Source organism: Salmo salar, chromosome ssa01 (genome assembly GCF_905237065.1).
Source record: "Salmo salar chromosome ssa01, Ssal_v3.1, whole genome shotgun sequence".
NCBI lineage: Eukaryota > Metazoa > Chordata > Actinopteri > Salmoniformes > Salmonidae > Salmo > Salmo salar.
This window is the reverse complement of record NC_059442.1, coordinates 24,476,380-24,493,158: the sequence shown is the minus strand read 5'-3', so window position 1 is coordinate 24,493,158 and position 16,779 is coordinate 24,476,380. Positions and strand designations below refer to the sequence as shown.

Sequence of the window (16,779 nt, the reverse complement as noted above, 5' to 3'; positions counted from 1 at the left end):
TGGCCCCATCCTGCCTGGTGTCAACGGTACAGGCTGGTGGCGGTGGTGTAATGGTTTGGGGAATGTTTCCCTGGCACACATTAGGTCCTTGATACTAATTGAGCAACATTAAACAGTGTATCTGAACATTGTTACTGACCAGGCGCAGCCCTTCATGGCTACAGGGGGTCCATCCAGGTACGAGATGGGTGTACCTAGTAGAATGTATTTAACAGGTCTTCTTATGGGACTCAGGTCCATTGGAAAAAGAGCTAGGCTTGGCAAGTTGAAGTAAAACAAAGGTGTCTTATCTTAGACTTTTTGATGAACCAAAGAGAATTTGTCTCTGGTCTCACACACCACATGCATAACTTTTCAAAACTAATAACACATTAATTATCTTATACATTTGTATATCTTTAAAAAAATATATATTTAACCTTTATTTAACCAGGTAGGCCAGTTGAGAACAAGTTCTCATTTACAACTGCGACCTGGCCAAGATAAAGCGAAGCAGTTCGACACATACAACACCACAGAGTTACAAATGGGATAAACAAACATACAGTCAATAACACAATAGAAAAATCTATAAACAGTGCGTGCAAATGGAGTAAGGAAGTAATGCACTAAATAGGCCATAGTAGCAAAGTAATTACAATTTAGCAAATTAACACTGAAGTGATAGATGAGCAGATGATGATGTGCAAGTAGAAATACTGTTGTGCAAAAGAGCAAAAAAGTAAATAAAAACAATATGCGGATGAGGTAGGTAGTTGGGTGGGCTATTTACAGATGGGCTATGTACAGCTGCAGCGATCGGTAAGCTGCTCAGATAGCTGATGCTTAAAGGTAGTGAGGGAGGTATAAGTCTCCAACTTCAGCGATTTTTGCAATTCGTTCCAGTCATTAATTTGTTCCAGTTCCATATAATATACTAATGAATGTGTCATTAGTTTTGGGTCTCGTGTGGCTCAGTTGGTAGAGCATGGTGTTTGCAACGCCAGGGTTGTGGGTTCGATTCCCACGGGGGACCATTACGGAGAAAAAACTGTATGAAATGTATGCATTCACTACTGTAAGTCGCTCTGGATAAGAGCGTCTGCTAAATGACTAAAATGTAAATGTAAATGTTTTGAAAAGTTCTGCCTGTGGTGGACTCAATATTCCTTCACAAAAGATATGGGCTACCATACAATATCTACAATAAGCAGAACTTGTGCTATGAATGTGGAGTATTTGTCTCTAGATCACAGATGATGTGTTTGACACCTGTTTGAATCAATCGATCAATCATATACAAATCCTTATCTAACCAGGAGCTCTATGTGGCCCAGTTGGATCAATATCATGGAAACCTGTCCTCGTCGTTGTGGGATGATGAGCGATCTGCCATCCTAATCTTCCTCGTCAATGTCCAGACGTCTTGGGCAGGTCCTGGTTTTCAGCCAGGTGTATTTTTTGTCTGGACACAAATACATTAAGGATCCAACACAGAACTGTTAAGGATTCAAGCTAAACATAGATGATTCAAAGCCAGTGTTTTCCCTGGTAAATCGGGTGAGTCCCAGAGATTGCGAGACAACATTTAGAAAAGAATACATTGAGCTGCTGAGTTGTTTCATCTGAGGGGGAAATTAAGATTATGTAGTCCCAGGGCTTTGTTACGTGTTCAATACTTTTGTATTGCCTTTATATAGGTGTTATTACGAACTTGTTGCAACATTTTCATTTTTATAGTCCCATGTTGGGGTAATCAGAGTAAAACTTAATTAGATAGTCTTACAAGTATATAGTATAGGCTTACAGAACAATAGCCTACAGAATGCTAGATCATTACACGTCATCTCACCACATCAATCATTGTATCACTGTTAGTAAGCCCTACATCAGCTCAAATAAGTAAATTCTACTAGCTAATATACACAGCAGAAAATTCATTTTGCTACATTATTGCTTGCTGCTATGGCTACAGAGTATTCTTGGCACCCATATCTCTAATGAGCTGAAGGGCTTTCGCACCACACTCACACTCACACGTACTGTACACTCACACATACCACACCACAGCAGTGGATGCTACAAATCAAACTAACAATGGACACATTTCACATTTTGGGCCTGAGGTCAAACTGTCTGGTCTGTCAGTGTATGCTGCCTCTCCACAGCCAACTACTGCGTGCCTGGATAGGATGTGAAAAGCATGCATTATCACATTTTTGGACTGGATGTTGTCCAAAAGACATCAGTGTGATAGATCTTTTTTTTATTCAAGAGCATCTGCTAAGGATGTAAACATGAATGTGTGGGAACAACCACATTCTGCTTATTTACAGACAGCATGTAAATAACCATTGCCCTTTTTAAATATTTTTTATTTAACCTTTATTTAACTAGGCAAGTCAGTTAAGAACAAATTCTTAATTACAATGATGACCTACCAGAAGTCAAAAGGCGCGAAGCAGCCAAAACTGTCAGTAAGAGTGTCCATGATTGAATCTTTGAATGAAAAGATGGAGATAAAACTGTCTAGTTTGAGTGTTTTTTGCAGCTCGTTCCGGTCGCTAGCTGCAGCGAACTGAAAAGAGGAGCGACCCAGGGATGTGTGTGCTTTGGGAACCTTTAACAGAATGTGACTGGCAGAACGAGTGTTGTATGTGGAGGATGAGGGCTGCAGTAGGTATCTCAGATAGGGGGGAGTGAGGCCTAAGAGGGTTTTATAAATAAGCATCAACCAGTGGGATTACAGGTATACAGAGATGACCAGTTTACAGAGGAGTATAGAGTACAGTGATGTGTCCTATAAGGAGCATTGGTGGCAAATCTGATGGCCGAATGGTAAAGAACATCTAGCCGCTCGAGAGCACCCTTACCTGCCGATCTATAAATTACGTCTCCGTAATCTAGCATGGGTAAAATGGTCAACTGAATCAGGGTTAGTTTTGCAGCTGGGGTGAAAGAGGAGCGATTACGATAGAGCAGGTATTCCCAAACTGGGGTACGGGGGTACGACAAATAAAAATGTGTCACGTCCTGACCAGTATAAGGGTTATTTGTTATTGTAGTTTGGTCAGGATGTGGCAGAGGGTATTTGTTTTATGTGGTTCGGGGTGGTGGTTTATTTAGTAGGGCGTTTGATTTATTATTTCTGGGTTTTTGGGTAATGTTCTATGTTTGTATTTCTATGTGGTCTCTGGTCTTTTGTATTTCTATGTCTTGTTTATTGGGGTTGGACTCTCAATTGGAGGCAGGTGTTTTCTCGTTGCCTCTGATTGGGAGTCCTATATATGGGTATGTGTTTGGTTTAGTGTTTGTGGGAGATTGTTCTGTGTTTAGCCGTGTGCCTTGCAAGACTGTTATTTTGTCGTTGTGTTTTCAGTGTACGTGTTTGTTGTTTTCAGTTTTCCTTCTTTTTAATAAAGAAGATGAGTACACTTAACCCCGCTGCGTTTTGGTCCTCCATTCCCGACGACAGCCGTTACAAAATGTGATTCACATTTATTTTATATATATATACTGTACATATATTTTCTTTTTTCACATTTTCAAACAGTCCATTTATATTTTCCAACTGGTCTATACATTTATGTGAGATTTTTTTCTTTCCTGAGTAGGCTCATTTCACTGCCAAAAATAAAATTAAACCATCTAGTGTTCAGTGAAATAACAACACAATGTCAAATACAGGTAGCCTAGTCAAATAATTAACATCCAATCACATTAACCGTTACTTTCTCGCGGGAATTCCACTAATTCCACTAATGTAGCAAAACGTAGCTGCTGCTCATGTTAGTATCTGTACTGATGGTGCAAAAGCCATGACGGGGAGACATAGTGGAGTGGTACCGCGCATGCAAGCAGTTGCTCCCGACGTCACTTGGGTACACTGCAGCATCCACCGAGAGGCTCTTGCTGCCAAGGGAATGCCTGACAGCTTGAAAGACGTTTTGGACACTACAGTGAAAATGGTTAACTTTGTTAAAGCAAGGCCCCTGAACTCTCGTGTATTTTCTGCACTATGCAATGATATGAGCAGCGACCATGTAACGCTTTTACAACATATAAAAGTGCGCTGGTTATCAAGGGGCAAAGTACTGACACGTTTTAATGAATTGAGAGACGAGCTTAAAGTTTTCTTTACTGAACATAATTTTCACTTGTCTGACCGCTTGCATGATGATGAGTTTCTCACACGACTGGCCTATCTAGGTGATGTTTTTGAATTTAGGAATACAGGGTAACTATATTCAATGTGCAGGACAAAATTGAGGCTATGCTTAAGAAGTTGGAACTCTTTTCTGTCTGCATTAACAAGGACAACACACAGGTCTTTCCATCATTGTATGATTTTTTGTGTGCAAATGAACTCAAGCGTACGGACAATGTCAAATGTGATATAGTGAAGCACCTGAGTGAGTTGGGTGCGCAATTACGCAGGTACTTTCCCGAAACGGAGACACAAACAACTGGATTCATTATCCCTTTCATGCCCTGCCTCCAGTACACTTACCGATATCTGAACAAGAGAGCCTCATCGAAATTGCAACAAGCGGTTCTGTGAAAATGTAATTTAATCAGAAGCCACTGCCAGATTTCTGGATTGGGCTGCGGTCAGAGTATCCTGCCTTGGCAAATCATGCTGTTAGGACACTGATGCCCTTTGCAACCACGTACCTATGTGAGAGTGGATTCTCGGCCCTCGCGTGCATGAAACCTAAATAAAGGCACAGACTGTGTGGAAAATTATTTAAGACTGAGACTCTCTCCAACACAACCCAACATTGCAGAGTTATGCGCATCCCTTCAAGCATACCCTTCTTATTAACCTGTGGTGAGTTATTTACAATTTTCGATGAACAAATAAGGTTTAATATGTAAGATGGTTAAATAAAGAGCAAAATGATTGATTATTATTATATAATTATTTGTGCCCTGGTCCTATCAGAGCTCTTTGTCACTTCCCATGACCCGGGTTGTGACAAAAACTCCCACTCATTCTTATGTTTAATAAATGTATCGTATAGTGTGTGTGTGTGGCAGGCTTACAATGATGGCAAAAAACAACATTTGAGAGTGCGCTGACCCTGGTGCTAGAGGGGGTATGCAGCTGGAGGTTGAATGTTTGAAGGGGTACGGGACTATAAAAAGTTTGGGAACCACTGTGATAGAGGAAACCAAGTCTAGATTTAACCTTAGCCTGCAGCTTTGATATGTGCTGAGAGAAGGACAGTGTACCATACATCTAACCATACTCCCAAGTACTTGTATGAGGTGACTACCTCAAGCTCTAAACCCTCAGAGGTAGTAATCACACCGGTGGGGAGAGGGGCATTCTTCTTACCAAACCACATGACCTTTGTTTTGAAGCTGTTCAGAACAAGGTTAAGGGCAGAGAAAGCTTGTTGGACACTAAGAAAGCTTAGTTGTAGAGCGTTTAACACAAAATCTGGAGAGGCGCCAGCTAAGTACAAGACTGTATCATCTGCATACAAATGGATGAGAGAGCTTCCTACTGCTTTCAGCTTGTCGCGTTCTGACCAGTATAAGGGGTTATTTGTTATTGCAGTTTGGTCAGGACGTGGCAGGGGGTGTTTGTTTTATGTGGTTCGGGGTTTGTTGAGCTATGTTCCTATGTAAGAGGGGTGTTTGTTTAGAGTGTTTCGGGGTTTGTTGGGCTATGTTCTTGTTAGTTTATTTCTATGTTAGTTCTAGTCTTTCTATTTCTATGTTTAGTTAATGGGGTTGACCTTCAATTGGAAGCAGCTGCTCCTAGTTGCTTCTAATTGAAGGTCTTATTTAAGAGGGGTGTTTTTTTCTATGGGATTTGTGGGTAGTTGTTTCCTGTTTTGTGTCTGTGCACCTGACAGGACTGTTTAGTGTTGTTCCTTGTTTTGTATACGTGATTTGTTTGTTTTTCCTTCTTTTCATTTAATAAAGAGGATGAGTATACACGTCCCCGCTGCACCTTGGTCTAATCCTTACGACGCCCGTTACACAGCTATGATGTTGATGTAAATTGAGAAGAGCGTGGGGCCTAGGATCGAACCTTGGGGTACTCCCTTGGTGACAAGCAGTGGCTGAGACAGCAGATGTTCTGACTTTATACACTGAGAGAGGTAGTTAGCAAACCAGGCCACAGACTCCTCAGAGACACCAATACTCCTTAGCTGGCCCACAAGAATAGAATGGTCTACTGTATCAAAAGCTTTGGCCAAGTCAATAAAAATAGCAGCACAATATTGCTTAGAATCAAGGGCAATGGTGACATCATTTAGGACCTTTAAGGTTGCAGTGACACATCCATAACCTGAGCGGAAACCAGATTGCATACACGAGAGAATACTATAGACATCAAGAAAGCCACGTTTTTTCAACACTTTTGATAAACAGGGCAACATAGAAATAGGCCTATAACAGTTAGGATCAGCTTGATATCCCCTTTTAAATAAAGGACACACCGTGGTTGCCTTCCAAGTAATGGGAACCTCCCCAGAGAGGAGAGACAGGTTAAAAAGGTTAGAGATAGGCTTGGCGATGATAGGGGCAGCAATCTTAAAGAAGAAAGGGTCTTAACCATCTGAACCAGATAATATTTGGGGGTCAAGTTTAAGGAGCTCCTTTAGCACCTCGGACTCTGCAGGGAAAAACTTTGTAGCGAGGCAGGGGAAAAAGAGGGAGGAGCATCGGGGCTAGTCGCATTAGAAGGGGTGGGAGATGAGGAAATGTTGGACTGACAAGGAGGCATGTCAGAGTCAAATAGGAATCCTGACTTAATGAAGTGGTGATTAAAGAGCTCAGCCATGTGCTCCTTGTCAGTAACAACCTCATCATCAACATTAAGGGACATGGGCAGCTGTGAGGAGGAGGGTTTATTCTCCAGGTCTTTAACCGTTATCCAGAACTTCTTGGGGTTAGACCCACAGAGAGAGAACTGCTCCTTAAAGTAACTTTGGCCTTCCAGATAGCCTGAGTGCACTTATTTCTAATTTGCCTGAACGAGAGCCAGAGCCTGAGTATGCGTGTGCCGAGCGATTTGCCAAATGGAATTCTTGAGGTGGAGTAACTCTGCCAGTTCACGGTCGAACCAGGTGCTGAACCGGTTTTTAATTCTAATTTTCTTCATGGGGGCATGTTTGTTAACAATACCACTGAAAATATCAAAAAAGAAGGTCCAAGCAACAGAGGGGATCAAGCTGATTCAATACCCATTTACAGAGGCCAGATCATGAAGGAAGGCTTGCTCATTAACGTTTTTTAGCAAGCGTCTATGACAAGTCAGGACAGGTCGTTTCACTGAGCAGCCATTACGAACACAGGCTGTAAAACAGTGATCACTAAGGTCATCACAGAAAACACCAGACTGATACCTATCAGGATTATTTGTAAGGATAACATCAAGGAGAGTAGCCTTTTCTGGGTGTTTGGAGTCATACCTTGCGGGATTGGTAATAATCTGAGAAATATTTAGGGATTGCTTTAGGACTTGGTCAGGTGATTTAAGCATGTCCCAGTTTAGGTCACCTAGCAGGACAAATTCAGACTTAGTGTAAGAGGCCAGGAGAGAGCTTAGGGTAATTAGGATACAGGCCGGTGCTGATGGTGGCCGATAACACCCAGCAACAGTCAACAAAGAGCAATTTGAAAGTTTAATGCGTAAAACCAGCAAATCAAATTGTTTGGGGACAGACTTGGTGGAGATAACCGAGCACTGAAGGTGTTCCTTGGTAAAGATTGCCACTCCACCACCTTTGGAAGATCTGTCTTGCCGAAAAAGGTTATAACCAGAAAGGTTAACATCAGTGTTCAAAACACTCTTTCTTAACCACATCTCAGTAATGACCAACATATCTGGATTGGAGCTGTGAATCCACACTTTCCATTGATCCATTTTAGGTAATAAGCTTCTAGTGTTAACGTGCAGAAAACCCAGGCTTTTTACGAGAGCAGAAGTCAGTGAAGCAGATATCAGAGCACAAATCAGAATTGGGGCTAGCAACAGTAGATGGGCCAGGGTGTATATGCACATTTCCAGATATAATCAGCAGTAATACAATTAGGGCACGACAGAGGACAGGGAGAGTTCTGCAGTGTTGATTTATAACATTTGAATGTGCATTAGATGGCAACAAGATCATATTGTACAGCAATTTCATCAGGTAACATGAATACAAAGCCGGCGAGAGGTGGTTAGAATAGGATGGGAGGCCAAGAGTCTGTGTAACCAATAGAGAGTCAGAGTCCCGAGTGTGGGAACAAACATAGACTGTCCCACGGTTGGGTAAACAAGCAAGTTCATAGTCAACAAAGCACGCATGAGTCATGAGGCAAATAGCATAAAGCACAAGCGAAAAATATAACAACTCGGGGCTAGCCGTTGTAAGTTCAGAGTCACTCGCCTCAACAGTGTGTGTGTGCTGGAGGCGAGCGAAAGCTCGGAAGAGATGGGGGAGAGTGACGGGGGTACCTATAACAGACAGGGGAGACAGACCAGGGCAGATGGTGAACAGATCGTCAGGTGGAATCCAAGCAGCAGTGCAGCAGGCAACGGGTGTTGGTGTCACACCCACTTTGGAGAAGCTTTTTTCAGGAGGCAGATTCCTTGTAGAAAATTCCAGTTAGCTAGCTAACGTAGCTAGCAAGTCTCTGTCTGTCTTTTCCACATGGAAAGGGAGGTCGTTAGCTAGCTATATCTTTTCAGTATCGGCAAATGGTCCTTTACGACATCCAAACAAAGTTGTCCTGTGGCTGTTGTATTTTGGGGATTCTGTGGAGGATATATTCTCTGCACAGATGGAGGAGGCTGTGAAACTCTCCTGCCATTGTTAGGCTCAAGAGTTTTCACACCTCTCACTTCACACTTCAGTGCTAATTTCAGTCAGATTCTTTCCTAGCAGCTTGGTAGCTTAGTAGCATTATTTATTAAGCTTTATATAACAAAATTATAGAGATTATTGTATTTTTCTTTTTGGCTTCAGTAAGTAGGTTCAGACTGAACGTTACTCACTCAATTTTGTGTTGGATGGTATTTCCAGGTTCCGCTGTGTTTCTGCAAATCTTGGCTTGTTAGAAGTTTTTTTTCTTGATAGTTCTTGGTAGTAATAATCCATTCAGGTAATTTTGTCCACAATCAAGGTTTTAGATATGGAATTGTGAATTAGAATGAAGGTTTTGATATTGAGGTTAGTTTCCTGTATAAGTCCTTGCAAAAAAAAATCTAGTTTATCTACATTTACTCAACTCTAATTCTATATTTTTGCAGAAGAACTCAGGAGTCCATGCTCTCTGTGTCTATTCGCTCTCTCTCTCTCTCTTTTAGCAGTCCCCTTGACTACAGTGTGGTTCAACATGACTATGATCTGGGTAAGGACAGAAATGTGGTGAGCTGTGTACTACAGTGGCGCTTATGTTGCAGAGCAGGTGCTCCAGGTTGTGGTCGGAGGCACACTTCCGCTGGTCCTCTAAAATCTCCTCCACATGGCTGTCCAGACTGAAATGTAGCCGTGCAAGCTTCTCTTGCATCTCACGCATGTGCTCCAGTTGCTCAAAGGAGCACACCTTCCCTGAGAGGACACAGCAAAGGTTATTCACACCTTTACATACCTGTATAAAATACAGAACTTCCTATGTAACCATTGCACTATGGTATAATGTAAAACAAATGGCCACATTTTCACTGAGTAACTGGGTCTCAGTATTCACAGGGTTGTCCATGGTCATCTTACCAAAAGCCTGCAATTTTATGGAGTGGAAGTCATTGAGCCGGTTGAGGAGGCCTCCCTCCATCTCTCTCACATCAGAGACGTCCATAAGGAAGGAGTGCTGCAGTGTACAGTACTGGGCCAACTTACTGGGCCCTGCTGTCTGGGGAGCCATGGCCTTCTCCTTATTGGGCCTGGAGAAAAGAAGCCAGACAACTGGAATCAACAGAAAACAGGAGTATAGCAAACATTAAGCTGGTCAAACCTGTACTCTAATACAACATTTATACAACCTCCATTTCACTGACCTGTAAAATTAGACATTGTGACTGTTCCAAACCTTGTTGTCTTTGGTGTAGCTGCTATGACCAGATATTTGACAGTCCAGCTACTCCGATGGACCTCTTGAGCTTGCCTCTGTTTTTTGGGGGGAGAGGGGGTTGGGAGGCTAAGGGAAAATGTGGCTAGAGGGGAGGACAGAGCTTGCGGGAGGTTGACCGGGGGAGGAGGGGGCTGGGGGAGAAACACTTTGGGGCTCCACTTGTTGCGATTGTCCTCCGTGGCTTGTCAGTGTGAAGCCCTCTGGGTAAGATGAGTGGACCCTGCCTAAGCTTCAGGACGTCCTGTAACAACAACAAAGGTAGGAAGTCAGGATCTAGTGCTTCCCATCCCTGACAGGACTGGAGAGGGATTGGAGGATGAACATGGTGTGAGCTAAGGAAATGCATGTAAAGTACAATCATAACAGTTTCTTTATGGATTGTAAGCTAGGAAAATGGAAAATCAGGCCTAAGAGGCCAAAAGTAATGAGTGAACCACCAGCCAACAGACATTTTACTTGGTAGACCTGCTGAATGTCAAATCGATGTAATTATCTCATTTTAAAAGGTAATACTTGCTGTATCTTGAATTCTGCCAGTCAATGTAGGCTGCTACATTAAAGTAGCCTCTTGTATCACTGACACATAATCCTCTGGAAAACAACAAAGGGGTTAACTGCAGGAGGTTCATGGCTGGATGGCTGCCAGGGTGAAAGTACATGACCTAATACCCCCACCTGAGCTTTAGCTATATTCTCAAATATTCCGATTTTGACTAGCTTTGTATATTTTCAAGGTGAACAAGCTCACGCATCCAGGTAATAATATAGGCTTGTGTGGAAAACGTCCAAAGGGGAGGATTCATTTTAGAATGCCTGTCCCTGTACAACAGGCTAGTGCGAAACAATTCCACTGAGAGGTATTTTTAGAATGCATAATTTCCTTGTAATTGGTCTGACAACACATTGCAAACAAGTCTTTCAACTTCTGTAGCTGAAAACCTGTGGACAATCATGCAGGTGTAATGATTTTACATACAGTGCATTCAGAAAGTATTCAGACCCCTTGACTTTTTCCACATTTTGTTACTTTACAGCCTTACTCTAAATTTGATTAAACCGTTTTTTCCCTCATCAATCTACACAATACCCCATTATGACAATGCAAAAACAGGTTTTTATAAATTTTTGCTCATTTAAACAAAATAAAAAAAACAGAAATATCACATTTAAGTAAGTATTCAGACTCTTTACTCAGTCTTTGTTGAAGCAGCAATTACAATATTCTTGGGTATGACACTACAAGCTTGGCACACCTGTATTTGGGGAGTTTATCCCATTCTTCTTTATAGATCCTCAAGCTCTGTCAGGTTGGATGGGGAGCGTCGCTGCACAGCTATTTTCAGGTCTCTAGAGATTTTGTTCAAGTCCGGGCTCTGACTGGGCCACTCAAGGACATTCAGAGACTTGTCCCAAAGCCACTCCTGCGTTATCTTGGCTGTGTGCTTAGGGTCGTTGTCCTGTTGGAAAGTGAATCTTCTCCCCAGTCTGAAGTCCTGAGCGCTCTGGAGCAGGTTTTCATCAAGGATATCTCTGTACTTTGCTCCGTTCATCTTTCCCTCAATCCTGACTAGTCTCCCAGTCCCTGCCACTGAAAAACATCCCCACAACATGATGCCACCACCACCATGCTTCACTGTAGGGATGGTGCCAGATTTCAGCCAGACGTGATGCTTGGCATTCAGGCCAAAGAGTTCAATCTTGGTTTCATCAGACCAGATAATCTTGTTTATCATGGTCTGAGATTCCTTTAGGTGCCTTTGGCAAACTCCAAGAGAGCTGTCTTGTGCCTTTCACTGAGAAGTGGCTTCTGTCTGGGCACTCTACCATAGAGACCTGATTGGTGGAGTGCTGGAGAGATCGTCAGAGTAACCATCAGGTTCTTGGTGACCTCCCTGATCAATTCCTTTCTACCCCGATTGCTCTGTTTGGCCGGGCAGCCAACTCTAGGAAGAGTCTTGGTGGTTCCAAACTTCTTACATTTAAAAATGAATGAGGCCACTGTGTTCTTGGAGACCTTCAATGCTGAATACTTATGTAAACAAGATATTTCTGTTTAGTTTTTTTAATACATTTGCTAACATTTCTAAAAACCTGTTTTCACTTTGTCATTACGGGGTATTGTGTGTTGATTGAATTTAATACATTTTTGAATATGGCTGTAACATGACATAATGTGGTAAAAATCAAGGGGTCTGAATAGTTTATATTACCTGTAAGTGATGTGTGACATATTGTAGGCCTACATTTCACTGTTACCAAGGTTCTTTATAATTTCAAGAACTCAAATATACAGTGGGGGAAAAAGTATTTGATCCCCTGCTGATTTTGTACGTTTGCCCACTTACAAAGAAATGATCAGTCTATAATTTTAATGGTAGGTTTATTTGAACAGTGAGAGACAGAATAACAACAAAAAAATCCAGAAAAAATGTTATAAAATGATTTGCATTTTAATGAGGGAAATAATGTCACGTCCTGACCAGTAATAGGGGTTATTTGTTATTATAGTTTGGTCGGGACGTGGCAGGGGGTGTTTGTTTCATGTGGTTTGGGCTATGTATTTGGGTAGAGGGGTGTTTGGTTTATGTGGTCCGGGGTTTGTTAGTCTATGTTCTATGTTAGTATTTTTCTATGTTCTATCTAGTCTATTGTAGTTCTTTGTTTAGTTAATTGGGGTTGGACCTTCAATTGGAGGCAGCTGGTTATTGTTGCCTCTGATTGAGGGTCCTATAATTAGGAGTTTGTTTTCATGGGTTTTCTTTGTGGGAGATTGTGCTGTGTATAGCTTTGTGCCTTACCGGCCTGTTATTCGTCGTTGTGTTTTGTATACGTGTTTGTTTTGGGTTTTTCCTTCTTTGTCCGTAATAAAGAAGATGAGTGTACATATTCCCGCTGCGTTTTGGTCCTCTCCTTACGACACCCGTGACAAATAAGTATTTGACCCCTCTGCAAAACATGACAGTACTTGGTTGCAAATCCCTTGTTCGCAATCACAGAGGTCAGACGTTTCTTGTAGTTGGCCACCACACATCTCAGGAGGGATTTTGTCCCACTCCTCTTTGCAGATCTTCTCCAAGTCATTAAGGTTTCGAGGCTGACGTTTGGCAACTCGAACCTTAAGCTCCCTCCACAGATTTTCTATGGGATTAAGGTCTGGAGACTGGCTAGGCCACTCCAGGACCTTAATGTGCTTCTTCTTGAGCCACTCCTTTGTTGCCTTGGCCTTGTGTTTTGGGTCATTGTCATGCTGGAATACCCATCCACGACCCATTTTCAATGCCCTGGCTGAGGGAAGGATGTTCTCACCCAAGATTTGACGGTACATGGCCCCGTCCATCGTCCCTTTGATGCGGTGAAGTTGTCCTGTCCCCTTAGCAGAAAAACACCCCCAAAGCATAATGTTTCCACCTCCATGTTTGACGGTGGAGATGGTGTTCTTGGGTTCATAGGCAGCATTCCTCCTCCTCCTCCAAACACAGCAAGTTGAGTTGATGCCAAAGAGCTCCATTTTGGTCTCATCTGATCACACTTTCACCAGTTGTCCTTTGAATCATTCAGACGGGCATGTATATGAATTCTTGAGCAGGGGGACCTTGCGGGCGCTGTAGGATTTCAGTCCTCCACGGCGTAGTGTGTTACCAATTGTTTTCTTGGTGACTATGGTCCCAGCTGCCTTGAGATCATTGACAAGATCCTCCCGTGTAGTTCTGGGCTGATTCCTCACCGTTCTCATGATCATTGCAACCCCACGAGGTGAGATCTTGCATGGAGCCCCAGGCCGAGGGAGATTGACAGTTCTTTTGTGTTTCTTCCATTTGCGAATAATCGCACCAAATATTGTCACCTTCTCACCAAGCTGCTTGGCGATGGTCTTGTAGCCCATTCCAGCCTTGTGTAGGTCTACAATCTTGTCCCTGACATCCTTGGAGAGCTCTTTGGTCTTGGCCATGGTGGAGAGTTTGGAATCTGATTGATTGATTGCTTCTGTGGACAGGTGTCTTTTTTACAAGTAACAAGCTGAGGTTAGGAGCACTCCCTTTAAGAGTGTGCTCCTAATCTCAGCTCGTTACCTGTATAAAAGACACCTGTGAGCCAGAAATCTTTCTGATTGAGAGGGGGTCAAATACTTATTTCCCTCATTAAAATGCAAATCAATTTCTAACATTTTTGACATGCGTTTTTCTGGATATTTTTGTTGTTATTCTGTCTCTCACTGTTCAAATAAACCTACCATTAAAATTATAGACTGATCATTTCTTTGTCAGTGGGCAAACGTACAAAATCAGCAGGGGATCAAATACTTTTTCCCCCCACTGTATATAGATCTGTGCAGCGATCCCACGAACACATTGCTTTACATTTATTAAAATGGCTAACACTTTCTGACAGATGGCTGCGTGGGTAAGTGTGGTCAGATATAATGACAGTGGATTGGATCAGACACCAATGTGGATGTCCAATTACTTGACGTGTTTATTCTAGGACGTTGATTCGCACCGTTCTTCGTTTTATTATAGTCTACTCTAGCCCAGATACTAGACACTATTATATTTGTTTTTTGTATTACAATGGTTCATTCATTTTATATTTCACCACCACGCTGTAAAATACATTAATTCACTCGCAATATTGTAAACTAGAAGTAAGAAAAAGAAGTGCATAATATTAATAAATATAAATCTCAATGGCGCATTTGCAGTATACCATGTCAATGACATGAACAAATGAATGCGTCTATTGGAAGACAATGGATCACTTACCGAATGTATAACGCACGAAATAATCTGTTTAATGAACGCCTCGTCAGTTTTCCCAATAAAATGTTTCTCATTGAGGTTGAGGGTGTCTAATTTGGAAAAAACGACAGTAGACTTGTGTACAAGAGCCCCATAGAACACCTTAAATATACTGAACACAAATATAAACGCAACATTCAACAATTTCAACGACTGTACTGAGTTACAGTTCATATACATTTCTGCTGTCCGGGTGGTCGGTCACAGACGATCCCGCAGGTGAAGAAGCCGAATGTGGAGGTCCTGGGCTGGCGTGGTTACACGAGGTCTGCGGTTGTGTGGCTGGTTGGACATCCTGTCAAATTCTCTAAAACGACATTGGAGATGGCTTATGGTAGAGAAATTAACATTCAATTTTCTGGCAACAACTCTGGTGGACAATTCTTCAGTCAGCATGCCAATTGCACACTCCCTCAAAACCTGAGACAACTGTTGCATTGTGTTCTGACAAAACTGCAACATTTTTTGTGGTCTTTTATTGTCCCCAGCACAAGGTGCACCTGTGTAATGATCATGCTGTTTAATCAGCTTCTTGATATGCCACACCTGTCAGATGGATGGATTGTCTTGGCAAAGGAGAAATGCTCACTAAGAGGGATGTAAACTAATTTGAGCATACAATTTGAGAGAAATAAGCAATTGGTACGTATGTGTCACGTCCTGACCAGCAGATGGAGCTGGTGTAGTAGTTTGGGGGTCAGGACGTGGCAGTCTGGTGTGTGTCTTGTGACTCCTGATCAGGAACAGCTGGGAATCGTTGTTCCTGATTGGGAGTCACATATGTAGGAGTTGTTTGTCACTGGGGTTTGTGGGGGAATTGTTCTGTGTTGAGCCTATGCTTTGCCAGACTGGTTGTTGGTTGTTGGTTGTTGGTTGTTGGTTGTTGGTTGTTGGTTGTTGGTTGTTGGTTGTTGGTTGTTGGTTGTTGGTTGTTGGTTGTTGGTTGTTGGTTGTTGGTTCGTTCTCATGGTTTGTTATTTTGGCATTCATTTTGATAGTTAATAAAAGTCAAGATGAGCCTGCACATACCTGCTGCGTTTTGGTCCTCTTCTCTCCAGTACGACATTTTTAAGGATGAGTACAACTATTTTTATGACAGTATGGAACATTTCTGGGATCTTTTATTTCAGCTCATGAAACATGGGACCAACACATCACATGTTGCGATTTTATTTTTGTTCAGTATAGTATCCCAAGCAGGGTACTTGGAGCGCACTGAGCCATCTTTATCTTGCATTTAAAGTTGCAATATGTAACTTTTTGGGCGACCCGACCAAAAAATTATTTATAGATCTGCCATTCTCATTGAATGCAAGACTAAGAAGCAGTAGAACTGTTCTATTTGTGCTATGTCTATGCTTCCCGTGCATAAGTTTAGTTTACTTTCAATTTTGTACACCAGCGTCAAACAGCTGATAATACAATATTTTTGGTTATTAAAAAATATATTTCACAGCTGTCTAGATATATACAGAAATCATTCTACCATTTCCTGGTAGAATATACAGAAATTCTAATAGTTCGCCTAATATCAGGTTATGTGACAAAACAAGCAACAAGTGTAGAGAATCATTGTACCATCTAAACCAAGGTGAAATATATGTTCAATAATCAAAAATTGTGTATTTTCATCTGTTTGCAGCTGACGTACAAAACTAAAAGTAACAGACGGGAAGCATAGAAATAGTACACATAGGATAGATCTACCGCTTCTTAGACTCGTTTTCAATGATAATATATTTATAATACACATTTTTATGTGAATTTGGTGGGGTCACCCAAAAAGACACTTAATGCAGCTTTTACCATTTTACATTTTTGTCATTTAGCAGATGCTCTTATCCAGAGCGACTTACAGTAGTGAATACATACATTTCATTTTTTTTTTTTTTTGTACTGGCCCCCTGTGGGAATCGAACCCACA

General features: G+C 41.9%; 1 protein-coding gene across 1 annotated transcript; it reads right to left on the bottom strand.

Annotated features, from left to right (window-relative positions):
* Nucleotides 1-1,389: 1,389 nt before the first annotated feature.
* Nucleotides 1,390-10,001, bottom strand: LOC106577446 (coiled-coil domain-containing protein 28A-like). Its single transcript, XM_045694438.1, has 5 exons — nucleotides 9,986-10,001; nucleotides 9,702-9,893; nucleotides 9,373-9,539; nucleotides 1,582-1,604; nucleotides 1,390-1,444 (listed from the first exon to the last, which is right to left on the bottom strand). The coding sequence occupies exons 1-5, from the start codon at nucleotides 9,999-10,001 to the stop codon at nucleotides 1,390-1,392; spliced, it is 453 nt and encodes a 150-aa protein (XP_045550394.1).
* Nucleotides 10,002-16,779: the final 6,778 nt, after the last annotated feature.

Excerpts from the sequence above, each read along its gene's own strand:
- LOC106577446 (XM_045694438.1), bottom strand. Across the intron at positions 9,540-9,701 it reads CATAAAATTGCAGGCTTTTG|GGAAGGTGTGCTCCTTTGAG; the intron begins GTAAGATGACCA and ends GTGTCCTCTCAG. Across the intron at positions 1,445-1,581 it reads AAACAACTCAGCAGCTCAAT|ACAAAAAATACACCTGGCTG; the intron begins GTATTCTTTTCT and ends ATTTGTGTCCAG.